Source organism: Telopea speciosissima, chromosome 7 (assembly GCF_018873765.1).
Source record: "Telopea speciosissima isolate NSW1024214 ecotype Mountain lineage chromosome 7, Tspe_v1, whole genome shotgun sequence".
NCBI classification, from domain to species: Eukaryota; Viridiplantae; Streptophyta; class Magnoliopsida; order Proteales; family Proteaceae; genus Telopea; species Telopea speciosissima.
Window position 1 is genome coordinate 7,863,208 of NC_057922.1, and position 18,774 is coordinate 7,881,981.

Here is an 18,774-nt window from a genome sequence, read left to right on the forward strand (position 1 = left end):
CGTGATAAATCATTATCCAAGTAACATAAATGCAATGCCAAGTACCTTTAGTAATGCTTTATGTCTCAATGTGTTACCAGTTTTCATGCATGTTCTTTTAAATATTCTTTCTTATACAAATCAATTCAAGAACTAGCACCTATCATCTCAACTGAACAATCAATGTGTAAATGGACTTCAACGGCATGTCTCTATACAAACAATCTTGGTATTATGGTTCAAGTCAGTCACAACTCACAACCATCATACATGTAACATAAATGCAAATGCCAAGTGAAATCAGACCTCTAAACTGTTTTCCATTTAATTGATTTTCTGGCACAACTCAACACAACTATTAACCAGCAAATCAACTTGCCTAAGCCTCATCCCAAACTACTTGCTCAGAAACAAGAATTGTGTTCTGCCATTACACTCTGTTACACCCTACCATTGATTTCCTTTCTTGTGCATGTAAAATCTATCTTCTATTGTCATTGTAGTTTATATGGTGCAAGTCGTGCAACTAGGTCATTCCTACCAGACTTTGATTTAAATCCTCATTGTAATGATCTTATCGACTGGAATTACCTTTATGAACATTCTCACATCATCACGGTACTTTCCATTCCATTCAGCCCACCTGCATGACAAAATATCAGTCAACAGACAGACCGTCAAGCGTCAAGAATGGTTCTAGGGAAAGACCTCAGAGCCATTGACAAAGATTTGAAGAATAAAAATGAGTAAAGCATATTAAATATTCATAGTACGAAGTGCGAGAGGGAAAAGGTCTATTATGTGACTTGTCAGGGAATGCTTTCCTTTATAGACTGAGTTTGTGCATATGGAGGGGTGTTATGACAATTCTCATCATTCGATAGGGCAGCAGCTGGATTGTCCATGTGCCAAATTCAATCACATGGATGGACCGAGTGTGCACGTAGTGTTGCTGTCATTTTCCATTGTATTTTGGGCAACCTGTTTATTTTTAACCATTTTTTGAACACTTGGTTGTTTGATGAATTTTGAAAGCTTGACTTCACCATGTGGCCCTACGGCCCCTACTCCATCGGTCTTGAATTAGATACGTGAAGTGAGCATTAGTACACCATGCACCTCACCCATCCATAAAATTTGGATCCCACCTGATCTGCCACCTGGTAGATATTACGGTCATCCAGGGAGGCTTCCCATGGTAGGCCAAACAGGATCCAGAAACTCAACTCCCACTTGAAGCTAGAAAACTGAAGACTGAAATAAGACTGGTTGTCCAGCCCATTAAACAAAATTAAGATTTGCAAATGACTAAAAGAAGAGAATTTTGGCCTGAAATTCAGAAGACCCAAACTAACACATGCAGTAGTTTGACTATCTACAACATATCTTACATAAAATGACCCAACAAGATCAGCTACAATTGGCACTCACCGCTATGCTGCTCATGCAAGATTTCCGGTCATTTGACAGACCAATGTTGTTCCTACCCTTCGGATCCGACCTCATCTGCAACTACCTTCACCACTACTGCCTTTGGGACTCCTCCCAGCTCACCCTCTGCACCCCCACCTCCTCTGAGCCCCCTCCCTCTTCTGGTTTCCCCCTGCTGGCCCTAGTAACCACATCTCCTACCTTTACCCCCTCCTCCAAACCCCCCCAACCCTTCCCTTGGTAACCTCTGCCATTCTTCTAGTTAGGGCCGGAGTCGCAGCGGAATTGCAAACCCCCTGACCCTGAGAGAAACCAGCTTCCGGGTCTCCCACCGGTCACACCCCTCTACCGCTGGTCCCTTCCATCCCCTTACCCACTGGTTCAAACCCCTTCACGTGCCTAACGACTGCTCCATCCTCCGACATCGACCATTCTGTCCAGTCTACAGTTCTGACATCGTCCCTCTCTCTTGCTTGTCTCCCGACCAGCCTCCTTCCCTCTGCATCCTCCACCTCTGAACAGAGCCTGAACAGAGTCCTCTTTGGATGCTTAAAGGGAAAGGGAAAGAAGACTTGCCAAGAGTCCTCTTTGGATCCACATCCTGACCTCCACCATCCTCAGTCAAGTGGTATCCCTTCTCTTCCTTCTGATTTAGATCTTCCAATTGCTGTTAGAAAAGGAAAGAGAGTTTGCACTAATCCTATTGCCCAGTTTGTTTCCTATGATGCTCTCTTTCCTACAGGTCTTGCTTTTACTGTTGCTCTCTCTTCTATTTCCATTCCCAAGAATCTCACAGAGACTATGTCTGACCTAAAGTGGAAGCAAGCCATGTCTGAGGAAATGATGGCCCTTGAGAAGAATGGTGCTTGTAAATTTGTAAACTTTCCTAGGGGAAGAGTTCCAGTTAGATGCAAGTGGATCTATACAATCAAGTATCGCACTGATGGTGCAGTTGAGAGGTACAAGGCAAGGTTGGTGGCAAAAGGGTATAGTCAAGTGTATGGGATTGACTATCAGGAGACATTTGCTCTTGTGGCTAAGCATAATTCTATTCGGGTTCTCTTATCATTGGCAGCTAATAGAGATTGGCCACTGTCCCAGTTGGATGTGAAGAATGCTTTCCTCCACGGTGACTTAGAGGAGGAAGTATACATGCATCCCCCTCCTGGCTTCAAGTTCCCCTCAGTTCAAGGCAAGGTGTGCCTCCTCAAGAAGGCTTTATATGGTCTCAAACAGTCTCCAAAAGCATGGTTTGAGAGGTTCAGGTAGGCTATTCTGAAGAATGAGTACTCCTAGAGACAATGCCCCCAAGAGTGGGCACTTGGATGCTATATACCGCATCCTTACATACTTGAAGTCCTCCCCAGGGAAAGGAATATTGTATGCCAGACATGACCTGAGGATAGAGGCTTTACAGATGTTGAATGAGTTGGATCTATCTCAGACAGAAGATCTACATCTGGCTATTACACATTTGTGGGTAGTAATTTGGTCACATGGAGAAGCAAGAAACAACCTGTTGTAGTTAGATCCAGTGCAGAGGCAGAATTTAAGGCAATGGCACATGGAGTTTGTGAACTTATATGGCTGAGACGATTGGTTCAAGAGTTGGGGTTTGATACTGATGAACCTATGCGGCTTTATTGTGATAACAAGGTAGCCATAAGCATTGCTCACAATCCGGTGCAACACAACAGAACAAAGCACATCGAAGTGGACCGACACTTCATCAAGGAGAAGATAGACTCTGGCTGCATTAGCATCCCTTTTATGAAGACTGATGATCAATTGGCAGACATCTTTACCAAAGGGCATTCTTCTCTTCAGTTTGGTACCCTATTATGCAAGCTGGGAATGCATGACATTTATTCTCCATCTTGAAGGGGGGAGTGTTAGAGTTTACATGTTGTAAGGGTACTTTAGGAACTAGTTAGTTAATGAGTTCCCTTATATTGTAATTTTCTGTTTTTACCTTTTACCTCCTAGGGAGGTGTATGTAACTTCTTCTATCTCATTAGTGAAGTAATATAGGTGTGGTGGAAACAATACTCCAATACACAACATTGCACCATTTTCTCTTCTTCTCTTCTTCTTCTTCGTCTTCTTCGTCTCCTTCTTCAACCTCCTACCTTCATCTTTCCCTTGTTCCCTTGCAAAAATGGACAGTATCCGGATTATACTTTCCTGTGCAGTTAACCTGGTTGGACTCTGCAACAACTAGATGTCAAGAACACATCTTCATGGAGAGAAGGAAGAAGTATATATGGAGGTTCCTCTTGGTTTTTCCTACTCAAAAACTCAAGGGAGGGTTTGCAAATTGAAACTTGCACTCTATGGTCTGAAACAATCACCCTGTGCTTAGTTTGGCAGATTTCATAAGGCTATAGTGACATTTGGATACAAACAAAGTAATGTTGACCATATTTTGTTTATCAAGCGCTTAGGTGAGAAAATTACCGTCAGAATGCATGTTGATAACATTGTCGTCATTTGGGAATGATACTGAAGAAATCTCTTGTTTGAAGGCATATCTAGGCAGAGATTTTGAGATCAAAGATTTGGGCAAGTTGCTTCATGGCATAGAAGTAGCCCGATCTACTGAAGGTATCTTTCTCTCTCAATGAAAGTATACTCTTGACCTTCTCTACAAAGCCGGGATGTTAGGTTGTTGTCCAGCTGATATTCTTATTGAAGCTAATGGTCAACTCTTGAGTAAGGATGGTGAACCCGTTGATCGGGGACCATATCAGAGGTTAGTTTCCAAACTAATCTACCTTTCCCATACTTGGCAAGACATTGCTTATGCCGTGAGTATTTTTTATAAGAGAAGAAAAACTTAAAAAATGTAAATAGATAAATCTACATTGTTCCCTTGCATTACAAAATTTCGCTCACCTTTCAAGGCATGAAAAGCCACCTTCTTAACCAAAGAAACAATTTGAGAATCCTCTTTTAGACAAACAGAGAGTCCTATGAGAGTATTTGATATCTTCAAAAAATATGGAATGAGGGGCCAGGGCCAAGGCCAAGCTGTGTGGGTTGGAATTAGGAGAAAGGTTGTAAGCTCTTTGTTGCTGCACCATACTACTTAGACCCTGCAATCCAACAATTTAGCATGCTCAAGACCCAAGGTAATGCTATGAACTTCAGGTTCTAAAAATGACCAGTAGCCAAAAATCCTGCAGCTACCAAAATACATTGTCCTTCTAACAATTCATAGTTCGAGAACTCTTTTCTCTGTTTTTGGAAAAGCCGAGACGAGATTGCCTACGAGTTTCAAAAGTGCAATATCTCGGCGAGATCTCGGATCTCGGTTGGATCTCGGTTTCGACCCATTATTTTAACCCACCTACCACTTAAATACCTTACCTAATTGGACAAAACTCGACATATCTCGGCGAGATCTCGGATCTCGGGTCCAGATCTCGGGTTGACCCAAAGTTGAGGCTTCGAGTTGAAAAAAAAAAAATGCACCAACTCGGTGAGATCTCGACTCGTCTCGGTTTTTCCAAGAGTCGAGTTGGTACCGAGACCCAAGTTTAGTACCTTGCTAACAAAATGCAATAAGCCCAACCAGAGATGTTTAGGTTGGGTAAAAAAATTCCTGTGCAGATTAAAATATGGCAATTTAACACATGGATAGGTTCAGTAGCAAAGAATGGGGAGCACCCATAATAATCCTGGTCAGACAAATTTGGGGGGGGGGATAAAGGGGACAGTGGATGAATATTAAGATAAAAAGTCAACGAGTAATATTCCGAAGAACCAGATAGGGGCCAGGTTTGGATAACCCAATTAACACTTTGTTTCTGAGATTCCAAATAAAATAACAGGTTATAATAAAAACAGAAAAGAACCACTTAAGAGAAGGTTTATCAAGAAGTCTATTGGTGAGAGTAGAAATGCATAGCTTTTCCAGAGAAGGATGGGAGAGAAATTCAGTTCTCAATCCCAAGTATATGCATGATCCCTACTCCATACACTTGGAAGTTGTGTTTCACATCTTGCGCTACTTGAAGTCTGCTCCGGGCAAAGGGGTGTTGTTCTCTCCCCATGATCATCTCCGTGTTGAAGCCTTCACAAATGCCGATTGGGAAAGCTCTCCTGATGACCATAGCTCTACTACTGGCTATGGCACCTTTGTAGGTGGCAATTTTGTTACCTGGTGAAGCAAGAAGCAGGCTGTTGTTGCATGATCCAGTTCTGAAGCGGAATTTTGTGCTATAGTTCATAGTATTTGTGAGTTGTTATGGCTCCAAACTCTTTTGCAAGACTTGGACATTCCTGTTACAATGCCCATGATGTTGTACTGCGACAATAAATCAGTCATTAGCATCACCCACAATCTGGTTCAGCATGATTGTACGAAGCATGTAGAGATTGATCGTCACTTCATCAAGGAAAAATTGGATAGTGGAATTATTTGTGCTCTTTCTGTCAAATCTGGGGACCAACTAGCTGATGTTTTTACTAAGGGCTTCAAGTAGTAAGTTGTTTCACCCTATTGTGTGCAAGTTGGGCATGCGTGATATATATGCACCAACTTGAGGGGAGTGTTGTAATATGGGTATAAGGGTAGTTGTGTCCATATAGGAGCATTCCTGTACTTGTACTCATTCTAGTTTCATTATAAATAAAGACTGGCTGCTGTCACAATTGATGAGCCAATTAGTCCATCAATCAACACATTTATTCAACATGAGTCAAATTGCTTTATAATGTAACTATTAAATCGTCACAGATTATGTTCTAGAGCCATCAACAACAAATGAAATAACACACTGAACAAATATAAGCAAATTTTAAAAATTCAAATAACATGAAGATGTTCACGCAGCAATCTTTGAAAGGAAATTAATACGAGCAATTCCCCCCCCCCCCCCCAAAAAAAAAAAAAGTAGAAAAAGAATACCGGTCCCAATTTGGAAATCTTCCAACAAGATAAAGATCTCCACAGTCCCAAGGTTCTGCAATGATTTTGCACCTTGACAAAGTAGCATCCTTAGCGATGGCCTGGTCCAATCAGTTACAATAAAGCAACCGTAAGATAATTTAACCAACTTCTAACTTATTATGATTTTGTGAACAAATAGCACAATGTTTGACGGAAAAAACTCAAATTGCAGTTATCCAGCTGATAAATCATAATGTGTGCATTTAGGGCATACATACAAAACTAGAAGTTCATAGATATGTGTGTGTACTCTCTTTTTTGATAGATGTGCATGTCTAATTGTTACACTAACACGCTGGATGGGATCCACTCACCCTCGTCATGGTACCATTGCCATTTAACAACTCATTCTCTAATTCCATATGGATCCCAGTGGAGATGGCATCAAATTAACTGAAAATGGAGCCAAATGAATGTGGAGAAATTAGGAACCAATCTTTGGGGGGGAGGGAGGGAAGGGTTGCGTTCAGGAGCCTGTCCAGATTGTGCTTCTATTGTTTCAGCCATGCCTGGAACTCCAGGAGTGTTTGGACATTTGCCAGGGGTGCTATTTCAGTGCAAATATGCTCTTTTTCCAAGTTCCAAGGAAACACCGTGGTGGTTCTAAGTCTACTAAACAGCAAGTAAGACTCCCAAGTCCCAACCCAACACTAGGATTGAATGTACTGGACTACAGCAAGTATAACCCCTTTTAACAGTGGCAACAAAGTAGAAATAAGCCTAAGAATTAGGCCAACAGTACAGGGAATCGATACTAGAATTATTCCACGGAGCTTGGTCTCAGTCTAAGAACTGATCTGACACTAAACAACAGAGCCACAGAAATGGCAGCTTGCTGCCTAAATTTAGCAACAATGAAAAACTCTTAAACCCTAGATCAAAATGCTGTCAATTTGATATCAACAATAGATAAATATCATAGTATACAACAAACAACAACAACCACAACCTTATCCCAACTAAATGGGGTCGGCTACATGGATCCTTGCCCTCTAATCAACTCTATTTAAAGGCATACTTGATACAAGGTCTAAGCATCGCATGTCTTTCCTCACCACTTCTCCTAGGGTTAATTTAGGCCTGCCCCTAACTCTTTTAACTCTCTCAATCTGGATCAAATCACTTCTCCGTACTGGGATCCATCATGGGTTGAGGGAGTTCGATCGCAAAAGGGAAAGGGAGAAAGGGCGATTTGGGTATTTTACTTATTTTAATTTCTGCCGTTTTTGTTTTTTAAGTAAAGAGCATTTTGGTACTTTAGCCTTAGAAAGGGTATAACTGTACATTACCTTCTTTACGTTAGCTTTTGACGCCTGAAATTAATGGCATGGACTTAAATGGCTTTAGGTTGAAAAGTAGGGGTGGTACGTGGAATTTTCAGGGGGTGCGTGTGGACTTGTCAGAACCTTAGGGGGGTATGAGGAATATTGGGTACATTTTAGGGGGGTACGTATATTTTACCCATTAAATAAAGAGTGAAGTTTTATGAGCTGCTATGTATGTCTCTGTTCCATTTATTGTTTTGAGAACAAAGTTATTTCAGAATATTTAATGTTGATGAATGATGAACAAGATTCTAGTTGTACAACATTGTAGATAACTACCACCAGTGTATACATTTGACTTGAACTATTATCCAATATCTAATGCTTCCACTACATTGTAAGCGAGACTGGGCTTTATTTATTACTATTAATGTAAGATTGTAACACACTGAGTCGGTGCTTACAAGAGCAGCGCCTAGAACCTTGACCGAGTTTGGGACATTACAATACTTCTCATTTTTTAGTTTCATCAAAATAAATAGGAAATCGTATTTTGCACAGAGTGGCAGGCAACATGATTCCACATTTAAGTTTTCCAACATTAAATATCACCATCTTCACAAGAAATTGCATTCTCAAAGTTTAATTAGTAAACAGTGAAAACATATCCAGCTTACCTTAATAAGTGGAGGAGCATTAAGTGGAGAACCATCAGTTCCTCGACAGAGAACACTTGCAAGGTCAAATCGAAATCCATCCACATGATACTCAATGACCCTTCAATGGTTAAAAAGCACAAGGGGGGAAAGGAACAATTCTTTGAATAAGAACAATTTTAGGCAGAAAAATGATAATTAGAAAACAACTAATAAGTAGAAAATGGACAATTGGCATTTAAGGTGAAAGTTGAGTAATGTTAATTTTCCAAGGATTCTACCAACTACAGCAAAAATTATAATTAAGACAGTAAAGCTAATACTAAAGGGGGAGGGGTGGAACACACCTAACAATCTGAACAAATACTGCAACTCTGTAATATTAAAAGTCAAAACTTTATGAAGTAGAGAAATTCTTATGAATAGAATTCACTGGTGACATCAACTTTTAAGTCATAGAAGATGGACCATGACTGAACCAGTTATCAAAATTTGGATCCAAGTGGAAAGCATGTCAACTTGTAATAATTAATCCAAGTAGGAGAGTAGTCAGTTTGTTGTCAGGCTTCTGTGGTTCAATGGAATTCGACGGATGAAGTTGTACAGTATCTCTGTTGAGGACAGGGAGCTTTGTCTGTTTTGGACCTGATTTTACCTGTTTTTTAGTCAAGTAAGCAAGTATAGCATGTACATATGGTCTTTCCAGCCATTTGTTTCACAAACCAGTGGTATATTTGTCAACCCCCTTAGGATTTAGAAAGAAACTTAGAAGATTGGCTCACCATGATCTCTCTTATTTCTTCTCCCCTTATCTTATCTTTATCTTTTGTCTTCCATTGACCCTAAACGCAAGGAGTATAGGAATCAACTCTTTTTCTAATTTCTGTGTTTTTTTGGCTTCTCTAGGGATTTTATCCTCCCCCAAAATGTATAACCCTTTAACATTTGTTAATATTCATAGGTTTCTGTTGTCTATAAGAAAACAAAAGGTAAAAATTCCTGAGTCCTTAGTAGGCAGCTACAGAATCTTAGAAGAGTGAAGGAAGATGAACAGACAAAAAGCTGAGCACAAAGAAAGAGAGCCCAAATAAGGATGAAAAAGAAAAGGTCAACAGCTCACATGTCACATACACCTCCCCCCACCCCGGGTCAAGGTTCAAAATCTCACGAAATTTCGGCGATATTTCGCCAAATTTCGTATATCTCGAGCTGTCCGAGATACGATACCAATCCGAAATGGAAAAATACCATATTTCGATGATATCTCGTGAGATATCGACGAAATATCGTGGACTCACGATATATCGCGAGATATTGAAAAAGTCACTAAAAGTGTCACGTGCAATATTTCGGAAATTTCGGTCATCTCGTTTAGGAAATTTCGGAAATCTCGGTAATTTCAGTAATCTCGTTTCGAAAATTTCGGAAATCTCGGTCATTTTTGGCATTTTACACCCACAGAAAAATACCATATTTTGACGAAATTTCGGTATCTCGGAAATTTCGGTCAGACCGAAACACCGAAACGAAATGAGATTTAGTACCATGCCCCGGGTATAAACTCCAATTCCACTGCCAACTTGGTGTGCCCTTGATGATAAAGAATGCACAGCTCACGCTGCTCACCTCAAGGAAAATGCCATGGAATAGTCTAAAGTACAACTTAATATTTATTTAATCAAATACAAAAGCAACACTCTAATGAGAATATGAACTGCATGAGATGCTGGAAGATATCAATTAAATTATTTACAAAAGCCAACAAACTTGTTCATAGTTATCATAAGGAAGAAGTACACATTAGCAACTCTTTAGAAATGAAGATTAAACAGACTGTGCTGACATACCAGTGCCTCAAACTGTCAAGTATGAGTTCCATGACCACAGGGTGGTTGCAGTTTAAGGTGTTCCCTGATGACAGAAAATTTTGCCGCTAAGAACATGAAAAGATATTAAAAGCAAGAGTGGAAAAGAGAAAAGTGAAATGGCAGTCAAGGATATCAACTGTTCCTCCAAGTATGCTGAATAGTTCCTTTTTACATCCCAAAACATGTTACCAATTCTCAAAGCATTTCTAACATAAATGATAGAAGAAAGGCACAATGAAAATTGAAAATATCTCAAGTTTTGGATAGGAAAATAATATTATATTTTATGAAAGAGCGTAGAAATTAGATGGACCTTGGAAGCCAATAACTGGAACGAGCAGAGGAATGAAAGTTAAGAAGAGATGCTGACTGCTCCAAGATTGAGTTTTAAATGTCTCAAAAGTTACTGAAAAAATTAAATGCAAGGTGGCTCACTGGACAGTGGCAGAGATTTTGTTTAAGGACATAAATCCAAGCAGTTGTTTAGGGATTGAGACCATACTTGTGAGGAAGCAGTTGTTGGCTCACTGGACATTTAAAAAATTCTGCTCTCCTGGGACCATTAACAATACCCTATAAAAGAAACACAAAAACTAGTATGGTAATTTGAGATTCAATCAATAAGACTAGACCTAAAATGACCTTAGGAGAAGTGGTGAGGAAAGACATGCATAGCTTAGGCCTTGTATCAAGCATGACCTTGACTAGAGCTGATTGGAGTGCAAGGATTCATGTAGCCGACCCCATTTAGTTGGGAAAAGGCTCAGTTGTTATTTGTTTGTTTAATCAATTAGACTTGACAGGAGTATGAGTATCAAAAAAACAAAGGTAAGACTTGACAAAGATAAGTTCTTTCTAAAGAAGATCCTAAATGGAGAAAAAAAAATAATTGACTTACCACAGCCTGAGTAATTAAGCAATTTACAGTTATTGCTAAAATCCACCATATAATACACCTGAAAATGGATTAGTAAAAAAATTGTCATTAAGAAGTATAGTCAAGAAAACCCAGTAAAAATACTAAGATATATTGTAATAGAAGCCTCCCCTTATGTATGCAGGTGGACATTCACCTGCATACTGCATCAGGTAGAAATACATACTAACTTTTCTTTCCAATGAATAACAAAACTACATACTTTTTGGGAATAAAAATGAACAAAACACTGAGTAAGATTAAGGATTACCATGGAACCGACTGTTATTACAACACTCAAAATCTATTCAAGAAAGACAAAAGTTTGTAGAAATCACCTTATTATCTATTCCACGAAATGAAGTTGTATAAGGGTTTTCGTCATCTGCTTCATTAGTATGGTTATAAACTACATCCAAAATAACCTGCAGGAAGTGAAAAGATCACTAGTTCAGAAGAATCAGATTACTAGTTTTAAAATAGGAAATGAGGAAAGAAAAAAGAAGAAAAGAAGGCTAGCGAAACTGAAGTACTTTAGTTTCTTAACTCTTGTTTCTACAATCTTACCCACCTCAATTCCTGCACCATGTAAAGCTTTCACCATTTCTTTGATCTCACGAGAAGCAGCTACAGGTCCACCTCCAGCACTTGCATAGCGACTCATAGGAGCAAAGAAGTTTATTGTAGAATATCCCCATGTATTCATCTGTTTTGAATCGGAAATTCTTATCAATTTCCAAAATAAGGTCACTTAAAGAATTTAAGAAACAAGAAACCACCAACAGCATGCAAGCAAATAACCTTCAGTTCATTCAATATTTTAACCCTAAAAAGGAAAAAAAGTGTGACATGTCTGAGTTTATTGCACACAAAGTAGGGAAGACCTGCTAAAGGACTGCAAGCACAGATGCACATATAAATACAACAAAAGCCTGAAAGTAACACCTCATTAACTGATTCTTATAACACATAATGACATTGTCGTTTATTGTTGGTTCACTCTTATCCTTTTTCATTAGCCCTCCTAAAGGACAAGTCCTTTTTTTTTTTTTGGGTGAATAAAGAATTATATTACCAAAGAGAAAGAAGCTACAGAGGCCCCCAAAAAGGGGGGGGGGAGAAACAAAAGACAAGCTAACACAACCTCAAACAGAGGAGGAAGTCGGCTGGAGGGAAGAGTGGGGCAGATCCCAGGATACAACAATATGTCTGTTCCTTATGGAATCAATACAACGGGAAGTTACATTTATGAGTTTTCCTTTGATGTCGAAGGAGATGGAGTCCCAAATCTGGCCAACAGTCCTGGAGTTGGAAGTCCATTTCCTAATGTTACGCTCCATCCAAATTTGGTTGATGGTAGCACAAAAAGCAAGTTTACCAACTATGTCGCATAACGAAGAGCCCGAGAAAGTCATATCAATCCACAACCGTTCCCTAGAGAAGGGAAGGATTCTTCGGCTGCGAGGCCAGCATTTACCTACGATTCCTTTCCAAATAGCCGAGGAAAGCGGGCAATCAAAGAAGAGATGGGCCGCGTCTTCCGTTGCGTTCCAGCAAAGACTACACGAAGGGGAAACTGGGATCTGCCAGTGGCGAAGGAAGGACTGCATTGGGAGGCAGTTGTTGAAGACACGCCAAATAGTAAAGCTATGCCGAGGGATGTGGCCCTTGAACCAGACAAGCTTTCTCCAAGGAGCTAGATCACTTCTAATCCGGACAAGATTCCAAGCATCTTTTAATTTAAAAATCCCCAAGGGAGAAGGAGTCCAGGAAACACAGTCGCACCTCCCTATAGGCCTTCTAGTGATGGAGGGCAAGACTTCCCAGGCTTCAAGAAGACCCGGGTGGTTGGTGGTGGGAGGGCACCAGTCCCCATTGGATAAAATATCAGCAACCCTGGATTGCCTACTTAGGCCAGAATTGTAAATAGCTTTGTTGCTGATCGAGTGAATGAGGATACCCTTAGGGTGCCAATGATCCAACCAAAGAGCAGTGGAGGAACCATCTCCAATCTTGGACTGAATTACTTTGAGAGCCGTCGACCTGAGAGAGAGAATTTTGCGCCAAACCCAAGAAGCATCTGAAGAGGAAGAGACTGTCCAAATAGAATCAGACCGAAGAACTCCAGAGTAGATCCAGTCAACCCATATGCTGTTCTCTTTAGAGGCTATCTTCTAAATTAGCTTGATAATCCCTGCAGAATTCACATCTTTTATATGGCGGAGACCCAAGCCCCCCTCTTCCTTTGGGAGGCAAACAGAAGCCCAACTGGTGGGATGAAGGAATCTAGTGGTTTCAGCCCCTTTCCAAAGGAAGGAAGCCATAAGATATTCTACAGCTTTGATGGTTGAGGATGGAAGACCATAAATACCCGTCCAATAAATGTAGGTAGATTGGAGCACAGACTTGATGAGAACCAGACGACCCGCACAGGAAAGTAACTTGCCCTTCCAAAGTTGAAGCTTTTTCCTGATGAGGTCCAGCATAGGCGAGAAGTGATGGGCTGTGAGCCTGGCTCGAATCAAAGGAAGCCCCAAATATTTGACAGAAAACTGACCAAGAGAGAAACCCGAGAGCTCCAGCAAAGCAGACAAGTCCTTTTTTTCCTTTGCCTTGCAACACAATTTATATTCAGAGGGAGAAAAAAGAATAAACAAGTACACCGGGCCATAAAGAGGAACAAGAATTAAACAAAGTCCAAAAGTCATGGCCCACAAAATAAGGGGGAAGAATACCCAAAGACAAAGCTAACCCAGAACTGGAGACACAGACAACATTTACCAAACAGTGGACACAAACCCACCTACAATACCAAAATGGAATCCTGCAGGCACCACAAAGAAACCGCAGGGCAGAAAAATCTTCATCTTCTTTCCCCTGACCACAATGCAGCAAATATAAAATCTTATAAAGGTTTATGATCTGCTGGTCACATTCTTACACCAGGAATCTCTTTTCCTATGTCTGACTGGTTTCCTCTTCAGTTTCTTTCTTTCTTTCTTTTTTTTCCTTCATTCCTTTCAGTAGGCTGCAGTTTTTTTGGTACGTGTGTTGTTTGTTTTCTATATGCCGGGCTGTCTTATGTATATGTATTTAGCATTGGTTATTTCTCTCTCTACCATTTTTATTATTATCAAAGATGAAAAGGATCAGTCTTTCTCAGACCCTATGAAGACAGCAATAGTGCAATACCATCTTTATGTTTTAGGTGCCCTAACCTTGCAAGTAACACCCAAGATGATATGTTCTGGGTCTGCGGGTGTAGTCGAACAAGGAACAAAGGGCCAGAACTGCATGCTAGGAGGAGAAGCAGCTGCAGTTCAGCGACCGTCTCTTCCTCAGATTTCACTCTCTTTGTCCAGCAAATCATCTCTCTATTCATTGGACCAGAATAGTCCTAAGTTGTCAAATCGTTGAACAAAGTCTATCTATTCTAAGCAGACTACTTAAACACACATCGAAATCTCTTGGCCATTAATCGGAATTTTGAATTTAGGCATGTTACCCTTAATTTTAGTCAGGGTTATTTGACTATTTCTAGTGGTCGGTATATACAAGGAAGCCTCCATGGATGGACCAGCTATTGTGGAACATGGAAGGCTTGGCAAATACCAACCATTTGAATAGGAAACACACAGCCTGGCTCAAATTCACAGCAAAAAATCAATCATTTTAAACCCCCCTCCCCACACATGTATTGGCATCTTTCCCTTGTACTTTCAGCCATCCATTTGTTCTTTAATAATAATGAATCTTCAAACTTTTGCACTGCAACATGTCAAATTCTCATTGGGTGCCACATGCCAATTCTCATTGCATTCAAACTTGATCGATATAGTACATGGGACCTACTTGTATGTAAATGTATGCCCTAACTGATCTGCCAGGAGGCAAATATAAAGTCCAACCACCCAACATACCATGGTCGGACAGGCCACCATACCAGATACTTATTTGAGTCTTTTCTTTTAAGATTATTTGCTTTAACAGAAAAATCAAACCTCGATCTATCAGTATATATGGGGTGTAACTGAGCCTTTTAGTCATAGTTGTCAAGGTGACAAGGCAATCCTAGATGGTACCAGACTACCAGGGCGCTAATGTGCCTTGGTGCCTAGGTGTCCCCTAGGTGATCTAAATATGCCTAAATAAAACTACAAGACAGCTATAAACATTGCTCACAATCCGGTGCAACACGATAGAACAAAGCACATCGAAGTGGACCGGAACTTCATCAAGGAGAAGATAGACTCTGGCTGGATTTGCACCCCTTTTGTGAAGACTGGTGATCAATTGGCAGACATCTTTACCAAAGGGCTTACTTCTTTTCAGTTTGGTACTGTATTATGCAATCTGGGAATTCATGACATTTATTCTCCAGCTTAAGGGGGAGTGTTAGAGTTTGTGTAGTAAGGATATTTTAGGAACTAGTTTGTTAACTAGTTGCCTTACATTGTAATTTCCCTTTTTTACCTTTTACCTCCCTAGGGAGGTGTATGTAATTTCTTTCATATTATTAATGAAGTAATATAGGTGTGGAGAAGACATCTCTCCAACACACAACTTTCCACCGAATTCTCTTCCTCTCCATTTCCTTGTCTTCTTCTTCTCCTTCTTCTCTTCTTCTCTCATCTTCTTTCTTTTTCCTTACTTACATCCATTACCTAAATTCCAACTCCCTCCCCCCCCCCTGGCGCAGAGGATATGAACTTGTGGGTCATCAATTAGCCCCAAGACTCTCCTCTATTTGAATACCCTATCGCTACATGGGGATTTGTTCATGAATATAAAAAATGCTATTTATTTAAAACAGAAAGAACAAATAGCATGCAAGAGAATGGCTGACGCCGACCAGAGTGGCCAACCATCTCCATCAGAGAAGAGAACTCAGGGGGAACAGAGGGAAGAACCAGACTTGACTCCATACACTCCGAGTCTCAGGAAAGGGGGGAAAAAGAGTATATGTTGCCATCAGAGAAGAGCACTCAAAAGAGAAGAGAGATCTCAAATGCAAAACCAGACATGGCATAGTCCACTCTGAGCCTCTGTGAGCAAAAAAAAAAGTATGCGTAAGAAAAATACGAGTACACATTTCCGTCAGAGAAGAACACTCTGAGGAGATAAGAGAGAACTCAATGGTGAAACCAAATATGGCTCACTGCTTCAGTCAGCTCTGAGTCTCTGAGGAAAATAAAATTTGCACCTATGCAACCAGTGGAGAGAAAAAGGAGAAGAAGAAAACATATCGACGGCTTGAAGGCTGAAGCTATTTTTCCTTCTTCGACTCTTCTTCCTCCCAATCACTTACTTTCTTCAATTGAATCCTGCAGAACCTGCACATAATCAAAAGTCAAGCAGGTTCTGCCTCCCTTCTCCTTTGTTATTCGGGTCCCAATAACAGTCAATAGCATCTCTAAGTCCACTCTTTGTTTAATTGTTTATTCATTTACCTTGTTACAAGAAATGAGGCATGAGATAATGTACTAATGCTATTCACTACTGTTTCACCTAAAAGATTGAACTGTTAGGGAAGGGCAGCGTCAATGTATACATCAACACTCCCCGGCATGTGCAGGCCAAAATCCCATGGTCCTTGCATGTGGAGCTCACGCGGCATTTCTTCATGCGGCACCAAGGGAGAAGAAGTGTCGGCCCTTACCCGATTTTTGCAATTCCCAGGAGTTGAACACTTGACCTCACTGTTAGGGAAGGGCAACGTTAATGCATACATCAACAAAGGCGTCTCCCATTTGTTGCTTATCATATACCGTGTAAGAAACCTTAAAAGGAACCTACTTTTTGTAACATAAAAAATAAAATCCATTTTCTAAAAGGCATGCGCTAGATACAAAGCATGGCCTAGGCGACCAAGGCGATGCCTTGACAACCTAGGTGGGCACCTTTTGTAGTCAACAAGGCAACTGAATACCCAGGGAGTCAGAAAGCGCCTTGGCACCTCAGCAATGCCTTGACAACTTGCTTTTAGTCAAAGTAGGGCCTTTCATTTGGAACTTCTCTCACATTTATTTGCTTTTTTCTAGGTTTCCATCCTAGGAAAACTTTGTTTTCACAAATTCCACTGCATCACAATCTCTTGCTAATTTTAACATTAGACCCAAACCGTTACATCAATCAACACAGTTATGAAAACAAAAATAGCAAACATAAACCCTCAGTCTAAATGTTTTTTGTCAATTGAAATCCATCTGTATCTTTTCTTGCCACTCCTTCTCAACTCACTTTTGCCATACCCCTTGGTCTTGAACTCCTCTAACCTGCCAATATCACTCCTGTTTACTGTTGAATTCAATGGCCTTCACTGCAAATGGCCATCCCACATCAAAGATCATTCTCTTTCAACCTCTATTATTAGCATCACTCCTAAATCACCTCAATTTTTTTCTAGTTTTCTCACTTAATCAATCTAACATCCTTATCTCAGCTATACTTGAATTTTTTTGGTGTTGTTCTTTGTCAACCAACATTCATCTCCATACAACATTCCTGATCATATAACTATTATATAGAATTTTCATTTGACTTCTAGTGGGATGGCCTGTCACATAACACTTCAGAAGCACCTCTCCACTTCCCCACCCTGCTTTAATTCTATGATCAACATCTTCTCATTTCAATAATTTTTGCTTTTTTATTTATGATGATTACCTTGAATATTAAAAACTATCGTCACTCAAGTTGTGTATACATATAAATAGATATAAGAATCCAATTACAGATACATGAAGAATTTACATCAACCATCTCAATACACATTTTATCCATATAAATAACCCATATGAAGATAAATGATTGAAACGTACCATGTGATCTCGGGGATTTGGACGCCTTTGTAACTCCAACTCATCAAACTCAAAAACAGGCAACAGTTCCACTGCATTGATGCCAAGCCCTAGAAGATGCGGAATCTTCAGGAGGAAAGATAATGTCAAAGTTGTATTAATAGCTAAGAATAATTAAATACTGTATGCCATCTTAGTAGAAGATCATAACAACCTTTATTGTAATATTAACTTACAAGCTCTTAATGTTTGTGAATATGATAATCGAATAAACACACAGAAGAGAGTCGCATCTATCCATTTTAGCCATTTAGAATAACCATCAACTCCAAGATTCTATTTTATTAAAACCCAAATCTTGCCTACCCAGCTCAATCATAAGATGCTGGTTGAGTTTTAGATTAGGTGCACCACTGCACCGTGCACCATCACCTCACTAAACAGTAAGATCCTCGCATCTTTTCTTTTAATTTGCAGAAACATTCAGTTCAGTTAACAAGGCATTACCTTCTCAATCACACCAAGGTAGCTACCACGTATGCCAGGATCCAGCCCACTTGATTCATCAGCAGTAAATGAACGAACATTCATTTCATATATAACTAAATCTTTCTGCAATGGAAAAATTAAATAAAATAAAATGAAACTAGATTACAATAAGGTGCACCAAAGATACACACATCTAACTTAGACACTAACACTAGGAACTTGACACAACTATCCAAAATCCAAAATGTTCACTTGACTACTTAAATGACAATCATAACATAAGATATAGCTTCATTTCAAAGCTCTGAGCTGATCAGAGGCACACATAGAAAAAGAAATCCTAAGATAGAAAGATAAACATGAAGAAAAATTACTACCCGGTTTCATAATATTGAAAGCAAATGGTGACGTAATAT

At 39.9% G+C, this 18,774-nt stretch overlaps 1 protein-coding gene across 2 annotated transcripts in view; it reads right to left on the reverse strand.

Moving 5' to 3' along the window:
* The window catches only part of LOC122668142 (isoamylase 3, chloroplastic), a 74,003-nt gene that overhangs the window by 24,966 nt on the left and 30,263 nt on the right, over positions 1 to 18,774 (reverse strand). For both annotated transcript variants that reach the window (XM_043864727.1, XM_043864728.1), the window contains 9 exons: positions 18,377 to 18,481; positions 17,891 to 17,995; positions 11,641 to 11,775; positions 11,408 to 11,494; positions 11,052 to 11,109; positions 10,133 to 10,196; positions 8,307 to 8,406; positions 6,323 to 6,423; positions 571 to 622 (listed from right to left, as the gene is read on the reverse strand). In XM_043864727.1, coding sequence (XP_043720662.1) covers positions 571 to 622; positions 6,323 to 6,423; positions 8,307 to 8,406; positions 10,133 to 10,196; positions 11,052 to 11,109; positions 11,408 to 11,494; positions 11,641 to 11,775; positions 17,891 to 17,995; positions 18,377 to 18,481 — 807 coding nt within the window. The remainder of the gene's footprint in view (positions 1 to 570; positions 623 to 6,322; positions 6,424 to 8,306; positions 8,407 to 10,132; positions 10,197 to 11,051; positions 11,110 to 11,407; positions 11,495 to 11,640; positions 11,776 to 17,890; positions 17,996 to 18,376; positions 18,482 to 18,774) is intronic.